General features: G+C 36.9%; 2 protein-coding genes across 2 annotated transcripts; one reads left to right on the top strand and one right to left on the bottom strand.

Annotated features, from left to right (window-relative positions):
* The first annotated feature begins 3,560 nt into the window (after positions 1-3,560).
* LOC120001230 lies at positions 3,561-5,031 on the top strand. The gene is made up of 2 exons (XM_038849451.1): positions 3,561-4,772; positions 4,868-5,031. Exons 1-2 carry the CDS (start codon positions 3,692-3,694, stop codon positions 4,885-4,887), a joined length of 1,101 nt encoding a protein of 366 aa, XP_038705379.1. The 5' UTR covers positions 3,561-3,691; the 3' UTR covers positions 4,888-5,031.
* Positions 5,032-6,846: 1,815 nt separating this feature from the next.
* On the bottom strand, positions 6,847-8,525 carry LOC120001339 (proline-rich receptor-like protein kinase PERK2). The gene has a single exon (XM_038849609.1). The coding sequence runs from the start codon at positions 7,866-7,868 to the stop codon at positions 7,230-7,232; it is 639 nt and encodes a 212-aa protein (XP_038705537.1). The 5' UTR covers positions 7,869-8,525; the 3' UTR covers positions 6,847-7,229.
* Between the last annotated feature and the right edge of the window lie 9,726 nt (positions 8,526-18,251).

The raw sequence follows: 18,251 nt of genomic DNA, 5'->3' as shown, positions 1-18,251 counted from the left end.
ATTCTCAATCAATATGAGGATATGTCAGGGCAATCTTTGAATGTGGAAAAATTAAATCATTAGTTCTCTTCAGTAACAATGTTGGAGAGGGCCGTCGAAACTCTCTACAAACTTTATTATGCATGCTAGATTATAGGGATGACTCCAAGTATCTTGGTCTCCCTACTTTAATCACTCGTAATAAACGAGAACTTTTCAGCTTTGTTAAAGAGAGAGTCTAGAGGAAAATGCAAGGGTGGAAGGAGAAGTTATTGTCTCAAGCTGGGCGGACTGTGTTGATTAAATCAATTATTCAAGCCATCCCTACTTTGCAATGAGTATTTTTAGATTTCCCAAAAATTTTTGTGAGGACATTAATCGGTTGTCGAGGGAATTCCTTTGGAGCGGGAACTTTGATAATCGCAAAATACATTGGATCAATTGGCAGAAAGTGTGCTCTCCTATTTCTAACTGTGGACTAGGCCTTTGAGATATGTACCATTTCAACTCCGCTCTTTTGGCAAAACAAGAGTGGCGCCTTATGAGCACTATCTCGTCTCTTTGTAGTCGGGTTATGAAGGCTAAATATTATCCTCACAGTTCTTTCCTCAATGCCCAAATAGGTTCAAATCCATCCTATATATGGTGTAGTCTGTTGTCAGCAAGGGGCCTTTTACAAAGAGGAGTGAGATGGGGAATTGGGAATAGGGAGTCAGTCAAAGTTTGGAAGGATTCTTGGGTCCCCAATCTTCCTCTTGGAATTCCTACTCCTTTGGGTCTGAGTTTTGATGAGGAGCTGAAAGTCTCAGATATTATTAATTCAGACTCAATTTCTTGGAAGGTTAGCATTCTTCCCTCCCTCTTTGACCCAGCTACTTTGGATGCCATTAACTCCATTCCTCTCTCCTCAAGGAATTATAGAGATGCTCTTATGTGGTTGTACAATCGTGATGGTTCCTTTTCATTGAACTCAGCTTATAAACTTGCCCTGTCTATGGAGCCTCCTGCTACTCAAAACTTGGCTCTGGAAATTCCTTGGAAAAAAATTTCACAACTATCCTTGCCTTCTGAATTTTATTTGATGTATGGGGCACAATGCTCTCCCCACTAGAGACACTTTAATCAAGAGGGGTATTGAGATAGCTAGTGTTTGTCCTTGTTGTAACACAGTGGATGAGTCTAGTTTCCATTTATTTTGGAAGTGTGCTTGGTCTCAGCCTATATGGAGTACAAGATTGCGTTATATTTCCTCTCTGGTTGGTACGACTCTTTCCCCTCAATCTTGGATTGCTCAAATGGCCATATTTTTACCGAAGGAATTTCTTAGAGATTGTTTCGGGCTCTACTATTTCACTTGGTTGGCCAGGAATAAGATGGTGTTTAATGATCTCAAATTTTCCATCTCAGATACGTTCTTTAAAGCTTCTATGCTCAGCTCTGATTTTTACACGAGTAATGCTTTCGGTGTTGCTCCTCTTCATACCATCCAACATTGGCTCCATCCTCCTTTTGGTAGACTGAAGGTCAATGTGGATGCTGCCTGGGATCCTTCCATCCCAAGAGCTGGAGTAGGGGCTGTTATTAGGGACTCCCAAGGTAGAATTATCGCTTCAAGTTACAAGAACATTTCGTCGACGGGAGGGAGCTCATTTGCAAAGGCTGCAGCTTTTCTTTTTGGTATAGAACTTGCTATTACTATGCAAGTTCAAGACTTCATCCTCGAAGGGATGCTCTTATTATTGTCTCAGACTTGAAAGCCAAAAGGATTGCCTTGGCCCCTTATGGAATGTGTGTGGATTCAGCAATTCATCTCCTCCAAGACCCTGTATATGAGGTGGTTCATACTCCAGGGATTAACAACAAATTAACCGATTCTCTAGCTCATTTAGGAATGATTTCTGGTGCTTCAACCATGTGTGTAGGACATGTTCGTAACGCTTGTTCGCATATTACTATATCTGAACTTTCTGTTCAATATGTCCTATTTTCCTCTCAAAAAACAAAAAACACATCCATCAACACAACCACACCAATAAAACACAAACTCTCGTCATAGGAGTGCTTTTATGGTTCTACTTTACGAATTTTCAACACTTTGTTTCCTGAATTTTCTACATAGTTAACCAGTACATCACACATGGAAAGTACTTTATATACTACGGTTTTGGAAGAATCTGGACACTTTCATAAAAGGACACGTAACAAAAACAGTAATTAACACGACTTTGACTCCAGCTACCCCAGCAAGCACATGGCATAACATACCACAATACAAAAGGAAATAAAACATTCAGACTCCCCTATTGCACCCTTCTAGGGGATCATGCATTATTGATCAAATTTCTTTACAATATCACTGTCTTCTGATTCTCTTCAGCCTAGGTATGGAGTAAGAGTTTAGGGGTATAATTTGTTATCCATATAAATGTTACAGGGTAATAATAATTATGGAGAATAATTATTACCATTGTTTGGTAAAGAAGGGTAAAATTTACCCAAGCATTCATTACCCTTGTTTGTTACAGGTATATGTTACTGGTGTAATACCATTATCCTTATTTGTTATTATTGTAATGAACCAAACTAGAAAAAAGTAAGATCATGTTTTTTTTTTAATTGTTACGACTATCATGTATCAAAATTTTAAAAATATAGATACATATGCATATATATATATACACACACAAGTAGACACATATTATATATATAAGTTTCTAGTGTGAAATTCTCCTTGCTGGAGCTTATTTTCAATTACCATGTGTGATGAGTTTTTTGGGGATTTAATTAAGAGGGTAATAGGTTAGAGTAAAATTCCCTATTACTTTTTATTACCTAGATCCTCCCACCAATAAATTTTATGTATAAAAAATAAGCTCAATTACTAAAATTTATTACAAGAGTAAAAATTATACTGACATAACAAACACAAGTAAAGTTCAAATTTAATTACCTTTGTAACTATTACACCCCATTACCCCTCTACCAAACGCACCATTAGGGGTAAAACACTATCCGATTCAGATAATCAAATTTATTCGATTCAGATTAAATTAAATTTGGACATGAGTTAATATGTCTAAAATCTAGATCAAAACAAATATTTTTTGTTTGATTTAAAATCGGATTCGGATCTTGGTCCAAACATATCTAATCCAAATTAGATTATTGTTAGATTTATTTATCTGAATTTAAACCAATCCTTGTTTGATAAATTACTTATATCCAAAATCTAATCCGAATTAGAATCTTGACATATAAATATTTTGTAAAACACATGAAGCGATCCGATCCGAAACCGATTTTTTTCCACCCCTCATCTCGTTGCCTCAAACAATGACATGGCACTCATTTCTAGGATATGATGAAACTAAATAACGCCAGTATTCTATGGAATTCAACTTGTGAAATTACTTTATGAATTTCTGTAAAGATGTCAGAGACAAGAACAGCAGTAACAACAGACTGCAGAAAGCAGAGCAAACAGAGGTACAGTCATAATAAGAGCAGACTTCACTCATTAAAGAAAGACGGAGAGAGAAGGATGATGTGACAGAATTATCATCATAGCCATTAGCTTTTATCCATCCATGCAGAGAAGAATCTGCAACAACAAATTGACTCTTCTGCAAAAACACCACAACAACGAACCTTGTTTCCCCGTGTCTCTTATCTCCCTTTTTCTCAAACTTGTTCCCTTTTCTTTTCTTTAAAGATGATGAGTGCTAGTTCAAGTGCAAGAAACAGACTTCCTTTCACTGCAACACAGTGGCAAGAGCTTGAACACCAAGCTCTCATTTACAAATACATAGTCTCAGGTGTCCCTATCCCACCTGAGCTTATCTACTCTGTCAAAAGAAGCTTGGACTCTTCATTGGCTTCCATATTCTTACCCCACCAACCTAGTAAGCTTGCTTTCTTCTATGTAATTAAAAAACGCCATCTTCAGTTCCTACCTTTTGTTTTTGCTTTCGTGAATGAAATTAATGGTTTTGTATTTGTGACTTTTGGGTTCCAGTTGGGTGGGGCAGTTTTCAGGTGGGTTTTGGTAGAAAAACAGACCCAGAACCAGGTAGGTGCAGAAGAACAGATGGTAAGAAATGGAGATGCTCAAAGGATGCACACCCCGACTCTAAATACTGTGAAAGGCATATGCACAGAGGCAGAAACCGTTCAAGAAAGCCTGTGGAACTCTCTTCCGCATCATCATCATCATCATCATCATCAACAACAACAACAAAACCATTCACAACCCGCTCGCCACCCATCCACGACCCAGCTGACCAGAACACTACCCATTTCAATCCAAGGCCTCCTGGTTCATGGTTTCCTCAGAACACTACCACTAATCACATGTTTTTGGCCTCTGCAGATAAAAGGTGCAGTCTTTTTGAATCTCAGTGAAAACAGAGCACTCTGTTTCTTCTTTGTTTACAGGTTTGTGATTTTTTTGTCTTTGTGGGATTGTTACAGGTACTTGCAGAGTATTAGGCAGAGAGTGGATGAGAGAGTTTTCTTCCCTGAAACTTCTGGGACTACAAGAAGCTCACAAGACTACAATTGTACAAATAGTTCCCATGGCCGCTACTACTGTCAACCACAGCTTCAAAATACTGATGACAATAATACAAAACCGCAGCAGCATTTCTTTGTTTTGGGTAATGATTTCAGGTCAATCAAAATCGAGAAAGAAAATGAAACCCAGAAGCCACTACGCCACTTCTTTGAAGAGTGGCCACCAAAGAGCACAGACTCTTGGCTTGATCTTGCATCCACCTCTTCAAGACTAGGAAATGGTAATTTATTGTTGTTACTACTCCAAATTTGTTCTTGGGTACCCTTTGTTTCTTACTAGATCTTTAAACCCATTTTTGTTTTCTTATATGTGCAGACCAGTTGAAGCCTCAATAATGAAACCTTTACATTGAAGCTAAAAAAGCGTACCAAATAGCTTTTGGTCTTTTACATGGGGGGAACCTTTTTTCTGTGTCAAAGAAGTGTGGACTCTATAATGTGAGCCAGAGGACTTTTGTCTTCTGTTTGTTGTTTTTTTTCTGGGCAGTATTTTTATTTTCTTCCTCCCAAGGAAACATGTTTGTGATTTGGAGACTTGGATTATCTGACGAGAAGGAACTTTATGTGTTTTTGGGCATAACCTGCTCACAGTTTTTACTTTCCCACTATAGGCTCTTGGTCTTACTATTTTCTATTACAGAAAACAAAAAAATATGTCCGAGTTACCAAAATAAAACATATTTGTATTTTAAATTACCGACTTGAAACATTTAGACATTCGATGACTAGTTTAGATGACTACAATTATTCAATGAATACAAGTTATATTAATCCAAATTTAAAAACCCACTCAGAAAGTGTTACATACATGATGAGCTTAAAAGCCGAAATTAGGCAAACAAAGAATTGAATTAATTTCGAACACCATTGTACTCAATCAGCAATCACTAATATGCGGTTAAGTGCAGGATCTTGGTCAAGACACAGAGTCACCTGTTTTAGCACTCGACAAGAGTATTGCTTCCCTGTAACATTGCATCCTCTTACCCAACACCTATCAAACATCACTCGACATAAACACAGTCACCTTATTTTCTGTTTTGTCTCCATTGCAGGAAACTATACACTACTCGGCTGTGGATGCATTCTTTCCCCTATCACACAAACAGCATCCAAAAGTTCAGCAGAAACACTATTGATGGGTGTAACTCAATCTGTTAAAAAGTAGAAACACCTACTCTCTAAACAAAGAATGGTTCATTCACAGCTTAGATGAGCCAAAAAAATGGTTCATACATATATTTCTCCACTGCATGACTGGCAGACACTGAAGTAGCCTAAAAATTCTGGTACTTGCTATATCCACCATGAGAATTTCATTTAAAGGCAGGAAAAAACTTCAACTGAATGAACTGAAAAAAAGCAGAGACTGACTCATTTTTGCATCACTGCTTTATTAGAATTAGTTTAGGATGAGTGATCCAAAATAAATTCGAAGAAACTAAAGAAATCAAAAAATCTATTCCCATGGAGTTTAAATGTCTTATCTCCCACTTCAGATATGGATTCACAGACAGGTTAAAGTGACCTGCCGTGACAATTAGCATCTGAAGTATTTGGTATGTCCTAAGCATTCACAAACAATCACAGGGATTCGGCAACATTTAGTCATCTCATCTCAACAAGTAATAAGCCTACAGACAACCTGATCTATTACACTAGCCACTCTGTCTAAATCTTCCCTTAATAAGTCAAAATGATGCATTTTGATGCTGTTTTGCAGTAGAAGAATTATACGAATAAGCAATGTGAAACAGAGCTGTTAGCCTAATGAACCTTCTCCTGACTAATAACACGCTGCATGAGATACGTGGATAAAATAAATGCAACATAAGTGATTCTCCATGAATATTTGTGAGAATGTAAAATAGAAGTTGAGAATTAGAAAATGCCACATGATGCTACGTCTATACCAATCTCGCTCTCTTTCTCTCTCTTTTCTTCCAATCTTATGGGGCTATCAGCCAGGCTTCGCTGTAAACTTTGCACCACCTCAGCCCTCTAATAAAATTCTTTACCATTCAAAGAATGAGACACACTAGAAAAAGAGGTTCAAGATGGAATAGATCATCGTTTCCCACTGAATCAAAATCATACAAAAAAATCTTGGCAGCATAGTTTATCTTCTCCACCAAAGCATCTAATCTACAACCTAACTCTACAAAGATAACAGAAATTACATCTACCAACTAAAGTAAATACAACTTCCCAAGCATAGTATCTTATAAGCTCTCAGAGCTATACCTTGATGAGTCAAACACAAACTAAATATTAAGTTATTAACAATTACGGAGAGACACAAAAACAACCATAACCATATTTATCCGTCAAGGCTTCATAAAAATTGCTTTCAATTGTTAAATAATCTCTAACACAACAAAATTAAGGATTTGCTCTCATTTGCATTATCAACATCAACCGTGTAGATAAACTAAATCAAAGACAAAAAAAAAAAAAAAAAAGCACCAGTGAAAGAAGAATATGACAATGCCAATCAATAATTACCCATTTCCCATGTACAGAGGAACTGCAGGACCCAAATCCAATCCTTCCACCAAACAATTCCACAACCAATAAAATCCACCAGCCTAATGCATCCGTCGACCAATCTTAACCGAGTAAAAATCCTCACTGTCGAGACCAAAGAATCCATGATAATACTCACAGGTATAGGATATTCATGTGCAAGTTTCGTATCTATTTCTGACCTTCAAAAGCTGCCTCCTCTTATAAACCAAGAACCCAACAACACCAATCTGCAAGATTCCGGCAAGACCAGCAAACAACAATCCAATTTTCTTCCCTGTATTGAGCTTGTTGCTTTTGGATGGTGGTGGTGGTCGCAGAGACCTCCTCCTCCTGTTTCTCTCCCCATACCCAAGGGGAGGAGGTGATGACAAATGCTTTGATGGCGGAGGAGGTGGAGTAGGAGATAGCGGCGGCCGTGGTGGAGGTGAAGTCGGCGGCTGAGATGGGGGCGGAGGTGAAGGTTGTGGCGGCATGGAAGGATGTGGAGGTGGTGGCGGCGTTAAAGGAGGTGGTGGTGAAGATGACGGCGGTGGCGTGGTAACGCTTGGTGGTGATTGTGGTGCTTCATTTTGTGGTTGTGAATCAACAGGAAGAGCAGAGATGACGAATACGAGCCCTAGTATTAGAAGATACAATGTCGCTGATGGTGATTCCATGAAAACCGTGGTTCGATACGAATAGGGGGGTATAGAAAGGGAATCCAATGTCTTCTCGCATCTGGGTTTGGCCCCCCAGATTCCTGATTTCCTCTGCTCTTGCCGGAAATTCAAGAGCTCGGAATTGAACATACCTGGGTGATCTCTGGTACTGGCTTTTGTATACTACAAACAAATCAATAAAAGGGTTCGATCCCAAATCCTTGATTTGCGCTTCAAGAATTAGGGTTCTTCAGAGATTTGGGTTTGGGCTTTTGGGGGTGAGTGATTTACAATCAGGGTCTTCCCGATTTCAGATTCACACAACAAAAAAAACGGAATGTGTGAAATGGGTTAATCCCAAATTCCACATTAATTCTCGGATGCACAAAATTACCAGGGCTCAGACATAACTCTCTTTTGGAGAAAGAAGGTTGGTAATGGTATCCAATGATCAAGTCACAGTCTTTTAGGGTCAAAATGGTATATGCAGCAATTGATGAGAAGATAATGACAATGATGATCAAAGTTCAACAATTGTAGTAACAGACATAGAAACAACAACGAAAGAAAGGGAGAACCAGCACACGACGACTTCAACGATTGGGACTAAATTTAGATAATTTGATTGCCTAGAAAAAAGTATTATAGCCCAAAAAGCGTGCTGGGAGTTGACACACCATGGATTGAGTGAGGAGGAAGGCAGAAAGAGAGGACTGAGAGGAGGTTTGGTCGTGTGACTTGTTAACAGGCGGCCACCATGAAAAAGTAAAATAAATTGGGTCCAGTTGCTGTATTGATTTTTTGTTATTGGACTTCCGGTCTGATAAGGCCCTTGAGTTTTTTGAATCTTGTAATTATCCACTCCTTTCATTTGGCCCATACAATTCAATTACTAGGTAGGGGATAAGACTTAAAGAGTAAGAGAAAAACCTCTCATATTTAAATTTTGAATCTACAAAAGAGTAAAATCTAATCTAAAGTTTTAAATTAATGATATTATTATTATTACCATTATTATTTAATACATATATATGTGTGTGTATTAATGAGATGTATCATTGATTGCGATTCTAAATAATTATAGTTTAAAAAATTAGTAATAATTTATGAATCCACTTATCACTTATGGTTGAAGACATTTAATATTATTTATATCAAAAGTGACCTCTAATCAACTATTGACACATGACACCATGGTGTCTGTAATTGGCCATGGTCAAGCAATCATTAGTGGATACGTGACAAGGGCAAAAATATTTCAAATTAACGTTTGTTCATTTTGTCGAAAATCTGACATTATATGAGTTGAAATCTAGGAGTTAGTTGGTGGAAATCAGGGATGTTTGAAGGAATATGTTTGAAAGGCTAAAATCAGGGCTAAAATTCATTTTTAGTATAAATTTTAGGATATTACTTTTCTTATTATTTTTGTTCTTCATGTTTTGTTATTTATTTTGCCTATTTTATTTGGTTTTCTATTTTTACGTAATTCTTTGTTTCTTAGTTTTGTCTATTTTATTTTGCCTATTTTGATTAACAAAAGTCACTCCTTATTCAATTTTTTTTTATTTTGCCTATTTTATTTTGTTTTCTACTTTTTCTTAATTTTTTGTTCTTATTTTGTTTTCTACACATCATGGAATCAAAGTTATTAATCATAGATTCAGTCGGAAAAAATAAAGATGATTATAATTAAATTATCTTTATTTTTTTTGATTGGGGGCCAACGATCAATTTGTTATAAACCTATAGTGTACTTAGCATAAATCACTTTCTTTAAGGCAATTTCTAACTAAGTAAAATTACAATACAACAAACCCTCCTAAGAAACTATTATTTCAGGCTTACAGATGCTAGTTGGATAGAATTCAACCAACTGAGAACCAATACAAACAAAATTGGGTCGGATTAGATAATACCACCTCGTATAGGGGACGATCAAGTAAACACACGAAACAAAATCAAAAACTCTAGTTATGGGAGCGTTACGCATCCCTAACAAATTTAGCCACAATCAACCATAACATGCAATTAGACAACGTAATAACGAAATTCAATGTAATTAGACAACGTAATAAAGAAATTCAATGTAATTAGAATACGTATTACTGTTATGGCTAGTTATGGAAGAAATTGTTAGGGATATATAAAGTTCTCGCTCTAGTTAATATCCCGAGTCTACATACAAACCAGCAACACAAGCAATAGGAACAAGAAAAGATAGTCCATAAAAAAAAAAAAAAAAAAACCTCAAAAAGAACAAATTTGATGAAGAAAGTCTCATCTCACTTTTCTTGCGAGGGTGGCATCATATATCTGCATCATTTACACCTTCAATTATGACCTGGGGCGTGCGGACTATGGCTACGTACGGCATCTATGTAGCGATGACGTGTATTCTTCTCATGGTATGGAGCTTCTAAACCAGAAATTCGACTTCCATAAATTCCCATAAGGAGCTAAGAAAAAAATATTATTGATCCGTAAACAGTCACCATGACTAACCACTTCTTCCTTGTTGAACTGTTAAGAAAACAAATGTTCAAAAATTATTGCAATACTTTTATTTAAAACTAAAATTATTTTTGAGTAATTCTTCAATCCAAAATAAGGGGAAAAGGAAAATAAAGAGAATTAATTACCAATCCATGAAATTGATCTAGAGATATATAGAAACTGTTTTTGTGAGTATTGTTCAAGGATATCAGTGCGTATTTATAGCAACTCTTCAAGAGGTAAGTCTTTTTATTTTTATTTTTTGTAGGATAGTAATGCTTGACCCACTTAATAATTAAGTGGTGTCGTATGTATTAAGCTTGCCACTTGACTATGAATATGACATTAATTTTTGGACTTTGAAGTAAGTGTTGCATGTAATTAATCAATGAGAATGGAATGGAAATTCAACCACTAGAGGAACAAGTTATTACAACAATCTCAAATGTGCTTGATGAGGTTGCGGATGTCCTTTGTGAAGGAACTAGGTCATACAAGAAGAGGGTGAATTGTGTTCATAAATTCCTATTAGGAACCTCTTTAATAAATTCGTCACACAAAACACAAAACACACGAGATAAATTTTACAAGATAAACAAATAAGCAAAACAATAATAAAAGCTGTAAAAGTGTGGGGAAGAAAAAGCAAACAACGATTTATAGTGACTCGCTCACTAGCTTAGGACTTTAAATCCACTAAAGGTGTGGTTTTACCAAACTTGCCACACAAACTTACACAAGGGCTTCTAGGTTACCCCCAACCTAGAGATTTCAAGTCAAGGTTACCCTCAAAAACGTGGACTTGAATATCTTTTTATTAAAAAAAATAGAAAGAAATGACAATGAGTATTTACAGTCTGCAATTCTATTGGTTAGTATCCCCTAGAGATATATAAGGAAGAAGCAGTCGTAGAATTTTCTCCAGTGTAAGTCAATGGTCCAAGTGCTATTTTGACTGAGATAATGTTTGACCCAGTCGAGCAATAGCATGATATGTATGAGGAAGACTAGACTGCCATTAGTCTATGAATATGGAGTCAAGTTTACGCAAAAATGCTAGGATCTCTATAAATGAGATCATAGTCATCCCAGTTTTGAATCTTGTCTCTTGATTGATGTAAATGTATGGGTGATTAGACCTCTAAATTGAGGTTCCAATGTCCTCTAATTGGGGTGTTCTAATATTTAGTTAATGTTATTATGTGTGTTTTAGTTTAATTATTCACTTACAAGTGTTTTCCATTGGTTTTGTATAAATTAGACCTTGTTCAGGCAAGTTAAAGCACTTTTTGGGCATTTTTGCTGTGAGGTGTCTGGACACCTCCCAAGGTGTTCAGACAGATACTGTTTGGACACCTAAGGGGTCTCTGGATTCTTCATTTTGAACAATGAAATAGAGCCTTCAAAGAGAACTTGGGTCTCTGGATTCTTCATTTTGAACAATGAAATAGAGCCTTCAAAGAGAACTTGATGAAGACCAAGTGTCCATACACCTTCTGAAGCTGTCCGGACACCCTGTCACGAACCTACACTTTCAAGATAGAATTTTGATACCAGATATAAGATTTGGAAGGGACAAAATAAGGAAATGGTTAATTCGAGTTTAACCGGGACTCCAAAAGCAATAATTGAATAAAGGTTTTTTTATCCGCTAACCTTTTATTGATAATGCATGAGCTTAAATACAAGAAAGCACAAACTACTTCCACCAAATCAGGTGACGTGATTTGGTTACAACTGCAAATATTGGAAAGCAACAAAATAGGAAATAACAAATGATTCCTAAAGACTAGGTTCTTCTAAAAGACTTATTCTCAGCTTCTCTCACGAAGGGCACCCATAACAAATCCCCCTCCCTTAAACCTTGCCCACAAGGTTAGGATACCTTCTCTTCATATCAAGGAGACGTTCCCATGTAGCTTCAGTAACCGATTGCCCCTCCCAACGAGTTAGAACTTCTTGAATTTTGCGGCTCCCGACACGACTGATACGGTGATCCAATACTTCTTGAGGAATAGGGTCTGGTATTGATGCATTGGACATGGTAGGGAGAATCGTTTGGGGAACTACTTGATTTCCGACTTTCTTCTTGAGCTGGGAAGCATGAATGACTGGATGAATACGAGAAGAGGACGGTAAGTCTAACTTGTATGCAACTGCACCAACCTGTTGTAGAATTTGGTAGGGACTATAAAATCGTGGAGACAACTTAAGTGATCTGCGAAAGGCTATTGAAGTTTAACGATAAGGCTGCAGCAGAAGATAAACCTACTCTCCAGGTTGAAATTCGCGTTCCGTACTACGACGATCAGCCATATGTTTCATACGTTGTTGGGCATTGGCAAGGTTTTCCTTGATGAGCGACAAAATCTGTTCTCTTTGTTGCAATGGTTGATCAATCTCATCCATTAGGGATGTTCCAGCAGCATAAGAAACAAGTCGTGGAGCTTGGTACTTATAGACTGCCTCAAATGGGGACATTCCAATAGCAGTGTGAAAATTTGTGTTATGCCACCATTCAGCCAAAGTAAGCCAACGAACCCAATCTTGAGGTCTATTCCCAGCAAAACATCTCAAGTAATTCTCAAGACACCGGTTAGTAACTTCAGATTGCCCGTCAGTTTGCGGATGGTAGGAAGAGCTATAATGCAAGTTCGTACCATGAAGACGAAACAATTCACGCCAAAAGTCACTCAAGAATATTTTATCTCTGTCACTGACAATGGTTTTAGGCAAACCATGAAGCTTAAAAATATTGTCAAAAAATAGTCGAGCCACAGTAACTGCACTATAGGGATGAGATAATGCAAAAAAATGGGCATATTTAGAGAGACGACCCACAACAACCAAGATAACATCTTTACCCAAAGATTTAGGCAAACCTTCAATGAAGTCCATAGCAATCTCTGTCCAAATTTGGGATGGAATTGGAAGTGGTTGCAAGAGGCCACTTGGCGCTGAATTTTGGGGCTTCACCTTACTACAAACATCACATTCTCGCACAAATTGCTTAATTTGAGAAGTCATACCGGTCCAATAAAAATCTCGAGTGATCCGTCTCAAGGTTTGGTGAAAACCAGAGTGGCCTCCACTAGGCCCTGCATGTAGCTCATGTAAAATAGATTGGCGAGTAGGAGAGGTCCGATCAAGACATATGCGACCTTTATAAAATAGCAAACCATTCTTGATGGCATACTGAGCATGAGAAAGTTTACCAGCACTAAGGGAAGCCAATTTCTGTTGAATTTCTGGAGAAGAAGGATATTTATCTCGGATCGAATCTATCCATGTTGGAATGACTGAGCTGAGAGAGAGACATTCCGGGAGGCGAGATAAAGCATCTGCAGCTTGATTGGAGGAACCACTTCGATATTCAACCTGAAAGTCATAGCCAATCAATTTTGTTATCCACCTTTGCTGGAATGGAGTGCCGATGCGTTGTTCTAGAAGATACTTAAGACTTTGATGGTCTGTACGTATCGTGAACTTGCTGCCCAACAAATAAGGTATCCATTTTTGCACTGCTATCACCAGCGCCAAGAACTCTTTGTCATAGGTAGATAATGACAGTTTACTACCGGACAAAGCAGTGCTAAGAAAGGAGATAGGCCTTCCATGTTGTGTAAGAACAGCCCCAATGCCAACGCCGAAAGCATCGCACTCGATAGTGAATGGTGTTGGACCTATGGTCCTATATGTCTAATTTTGATGATATTAAATCATTTATAAATGATAATGAAACATTAAAGCAATATTTGATTTATATGAATTGAATTTAAATGACTATATATTTTTGAGATAGTGCTGGAAATTAAGTTTTGAAAACAAACATACATGAACTAAGTTAGAGCATTAATTTTCCAATTATCATATCTTAACCAACTTAGGTCGAAATGACTTGAAACTTGAACCACATGCACATGAAGGCTTAATATATGTTCTAGGACTATAATCATGAGAAATTAAGTGCATCACATATATATTTGGTCATATGCTTAAATTCCGCCAAAACTAGGTTTTACCTAATTTTGTGCATATGTGTTCTTTGTGAACGTGGTGAACCAAATGAACTCCGATTTAAATGAAATTTCGTGTGCATCTTAGTTTCATCACTATGAACATATTTTATTTAGTAAAGTTCAAGAGAAAAGGTCATTTACACTGAGTTTGCAAAATGACTTTGAATTTACACTTAGAATTTATCGGTTTTACTATTAGTGATCAAATTGCTTGGTTGAGTGACCAAACGATTTCCGATTGTTATGAAATTTTACATGGACATTATACTACATATAAAATGATTTATCATGCAGTAATATGAATTTTTTGGGTTGTTTTTCTAATGTAATTAACCTATGCGCTCTATATGAAGCTCTTTGAGCTTACATGCAATTGGGGAGTTCTACCTCCTATTTCCTTGTAGGTTAATCATCATTGTGGTCTCATATGGCTCAGAATTCAGTATGTTCAAGAGTGGTCGAAGTCCAGTTTCTAAGAATGAGCTTGGAGCTCTAGGAAACTATGAAAAATCCTATATTTGCCAACTTTCCACTAAGGCACTTTATCAAGTTGAATGAATCAAACATTGAGGCTATTGGTTGTGGTCTTCATGGAGATACAACTCTTTTCAAACATGTGGGACAAACCTTGTCCTCTCTATCATTAGTGATATATTCTTGTTTGACATTTTCACTCAAGACATGTGCTACCAAGAAAGTTAGGTTGGTGCAATCAAACAAGATCCTTGACATTTTCACTCAAGACATGTGCTACCAAGAAAGTTATGTTGGTGCAATCAAACAAGATCCTTGACTATGGGATCACTTTTGAAGTCTTTGATTCAAAATGAAGGGACAAGATGGCATAGTACAATCTACATCCATGGCTGAGAATTAAAGAGAGTTTGAATGGTCAAGATTTGAAGACATACATTGATCAAATGGTTGTGCATAAGACAACTTTCTTGCTTGCAATTTTTGACTTAAAAAAAGGAGCATGTGCAACGTCTATATGCTCTATGGTGGAGATTTGTTTGCTCAAATCATCAATGACCAAGATTAGGAGCTGCAATGGATGGTAGAGATCAACTCTTGAAATTTGATCCAATGGCTGCAAGCATAGGAGAGAATTGCCTTTAAAAGAAGATCTTCCCTTTCATACAACTTGGAGAAGCAAATTGAAAAATTATCCTTGAGAGAAACCTCTTGCTATCAAGTTCATCAATCATCAAGCATTCTTGCTATTTGCTACAACAATCTTCTCCAATACAAGCCTCTACAATCAAGGACTTCTCACTACTCTTGCTTTTGCAAAAGGGAAGTTCCTATATCCTTTAGGCTTTGTTTACTTACAATCTAAACCTCTCTTGTTCTTAAAATCCTATCTTTGAGAGTGTTGCTGTAATCTTGAGAGTTCCATACCAAATACCTTTGAGGTAACCTGTGAGAACCTTGGCTGAAAATCCCATTGAGAAATTCCCTTTGTTAGGGGAAATTGTAAACATTGAAGTTTGAGGGAGTTCTTAGAAACCCTTGGTGTAAGGAGTTTTGTGGGTCTCTTAAAACCACACCTTAGTGGAGTTGGGAAAATCCTAGGTTGGTGAATCTAGGTAGTAGACGTAGGAGAAGGGTCTCCAAACTACTATAAATAGCTGTGTTGATTTCTTTGTTTATTTGTTTATATTTACTACTTGTTTCAAACTGCAGGATTTTCAAAACCCTAATCTGTCCGAGATTAGCAGACTGCCTTAAACTTTGAATTTTGATCTGAAATTTTGATATAGTGTTTATTAAGGTGTTGTGACATTGCATATAAAATTTCGTTGCATTTTGACATCATTTGATAGGTAAAATCTGAGTTGAAAAATCTGTGTGCAGTGTGTTGCTTGAAAATCTGTTTTGTGCAATTCTTGATTATTTGATATTTGGTCATTCACTATATTGTATCACATCTTGCATTGGATTGAATATTGATTAGGAAAATCATTAGAGTCCAAATTTGTGTGCTACTTGTTAATTGCCATTAATTTGTTTAAATTGAAAAAGGGATTCCAATTGGAATTTGGGGACACAATTCACCCCCCCTCTTGTGTTAAACTCGATCCGTCAATTGGTATCGAAGCAGGTTAGCTAAAACTAGGAGTTATATCCTATTTGGCATATTTATGGCAAATATTAATTCTTATGGTGAGGCCGAAGGCCTATCCATGAATAGACCACCATTTTTCAATGGCTTGCAATACGGTTTTTGGAAAAATATGATGAAAATTTTTATAAATTCCATTGATTATGATTTGTGGGAAGTTGTAGAGAATGGTCCTTATGTTCCTAGGAAACTTTTGGGTGATGAGATGGTAGATAAGGAAAAGAGTGAGTTTACTAAGGAAGATAAGAGATTACTTAGCCTAAATAATAAGGCAATCAACACTTTGCACATTGCACTTATTAGGAGTGAATTTGATTACATAGCTCAATGTAAGAGTGCAAAGGAGATTTGGGATATGTTAGAGTTGAAGCATGAAGGAACAAGTCAAGTGAAGGACTCTAAGATAAACATGCTAGTCACCGAGTTTGAGACCTTTAGAATGAAGAAGGGTGAGAGCATTAGGGAGATGTTTTCTAGACTTACTTGCATATGTAATGAATTAGAAGCTTTGAACAAACCATATGAGGAAGTTGATAAGGTCCAAAAGATTCTTAGGAGTTTACCTAGGATTTGGAAAGATAAGGTAGTAGCCATTAAAGAGGCTAAAGACCTTAGGAAGCTTAAGATAGAGGAATTAATAGGAAGTCTAATGACACATGAGTTGGAGATGTCAAGATTAGATGAGGAAGATGCACCACCTAAGAAAAATGGCTTAGCTCTTAGGATCAATAGTGACACTAGTTCGGATTCTAGTGATGATGATAGTGAAATAGGGGCAGCCCTATTAGCTAAGCATTTCAAGAAGTTCTTGAAGATGAACAAACGTGGAGGATTCAAGAATAGAAAGGCTTTTAAAGAAAAGAGAGAGGAGATAGAGAAAGAAAAGAGTACTTGCTTTAAGTGTGGCAAAGTAGGTCACTTTATGGCCGATTGCCCTAAGCTTCAAAAGAAGAAGCATAAGGAATATAGAGAGAAAGAGAAGAAGAAGGACAAAGGGAAGAAGGAGAAGAAGGCATTCAAGGCCACTTGGGATGATTCTTCATCATCATCTTCAAGTGATAGTGAAGAGGAACTCCAAGCCAACTTGTGTCTCATGGCAAATGAGGAAGAGGAAGTGTCCTCATCAAATTCGGATGAGATGGTAACATCTTCTAAACCTTCTTATGATGAGCTCTCTTGTGTTTATGATGAACTTTATATTGCTTATGATAAATTGATGCATAAACACAAGCATGCTAAGAAAGAAGTTAGTAGACTTTCTAAAGTAGAAAAAATGCATCTAAATGAGTGTTGTGATTTGAAATCTAAATATGATGATGTATGTTTTTCACTTGATGCATTAGTTCAAGAAAATGAGGATTTAAAAAATCAATTGAAAACATGTGTTAATTCTAGTAACATTGCATCATCTAGCAATTCACATGACTTAGATGCTTTGCATGCTAGGATTCATGAGCTAGAAGGTGAGTTGGATACATGGGATGATCATGAGTGCATTATTATGCCTAACTCTTCTTCTCTACAAAAAGAGCTTGATATGGCCAATGAGAAATACAATATGCTTGAAAAACAATTTTCAAAATTTTCTATGAGTTCTTCTAAATTGGATGAACTTCTTGCATCTCAAAGACATTATCTTGACAAGAGTGGATTAGGATATGATCCTATGAAACTTAAGGACACCCTAGAGGCTAAGGAGGTCACGGTCAATGTGAACAAAAATGGTACCTACCCCAAGGGTAAGGCTAATGTTCCTAAGGGAACTACACCTAGGAAGAGAAAAATTTATGTGAAGAAGGTTTGGGTGCCTAAAGGGTTGAATGACTTTGAAAAGAAAGCATATGTGATGAGAACTTTCAAAATTGATGCATATGCCTTTATTGCTACTAACCC

This window comes from Tripterygium wilfordii, chromosome 7, assembly GCF_013401445.1.
Source record: "Tripterygium wilfordii isolate XIE 37 chromosome 7, ASM1340144v1, whole genome shotgun sequence".
NCBI classification, from domain to species: domain Eukaryota; kingdom Viridiplantae; phylum Streptophyta; class Magnoliopsida; order Celastrales; family Celastraceae; genus Tripterygium; species Tripterygium wilfordii.
Note: the sequence above shows the minus strand (reverse complement) of the source record. Positions and strands in the feature narration are given on the sequence as shown.

Coding starts and splice junctions, on each gene's coding strand:
- LOC120001230 (XM_038849451.1), top strand. CDS start 3,692: ATGATGAGTGCTAGTTCAAGTGCAAGAAACAGACTTCCTTTCACTGCA. Junction 4,773..4,867: donor CTCTTCAAGACTAGGAAATG/GTAATTTATTGT, acceptor TTATATGTGCAG/ACCAGTTGAAGCCTCAATAA.
- LOC120001339 (XM_038849609.1), bottom strand. CDS start 7,868: ATGTTCAATTCCGAGCTCTTGAATTTCCGGCAAGAGCAGAGGAAATCA.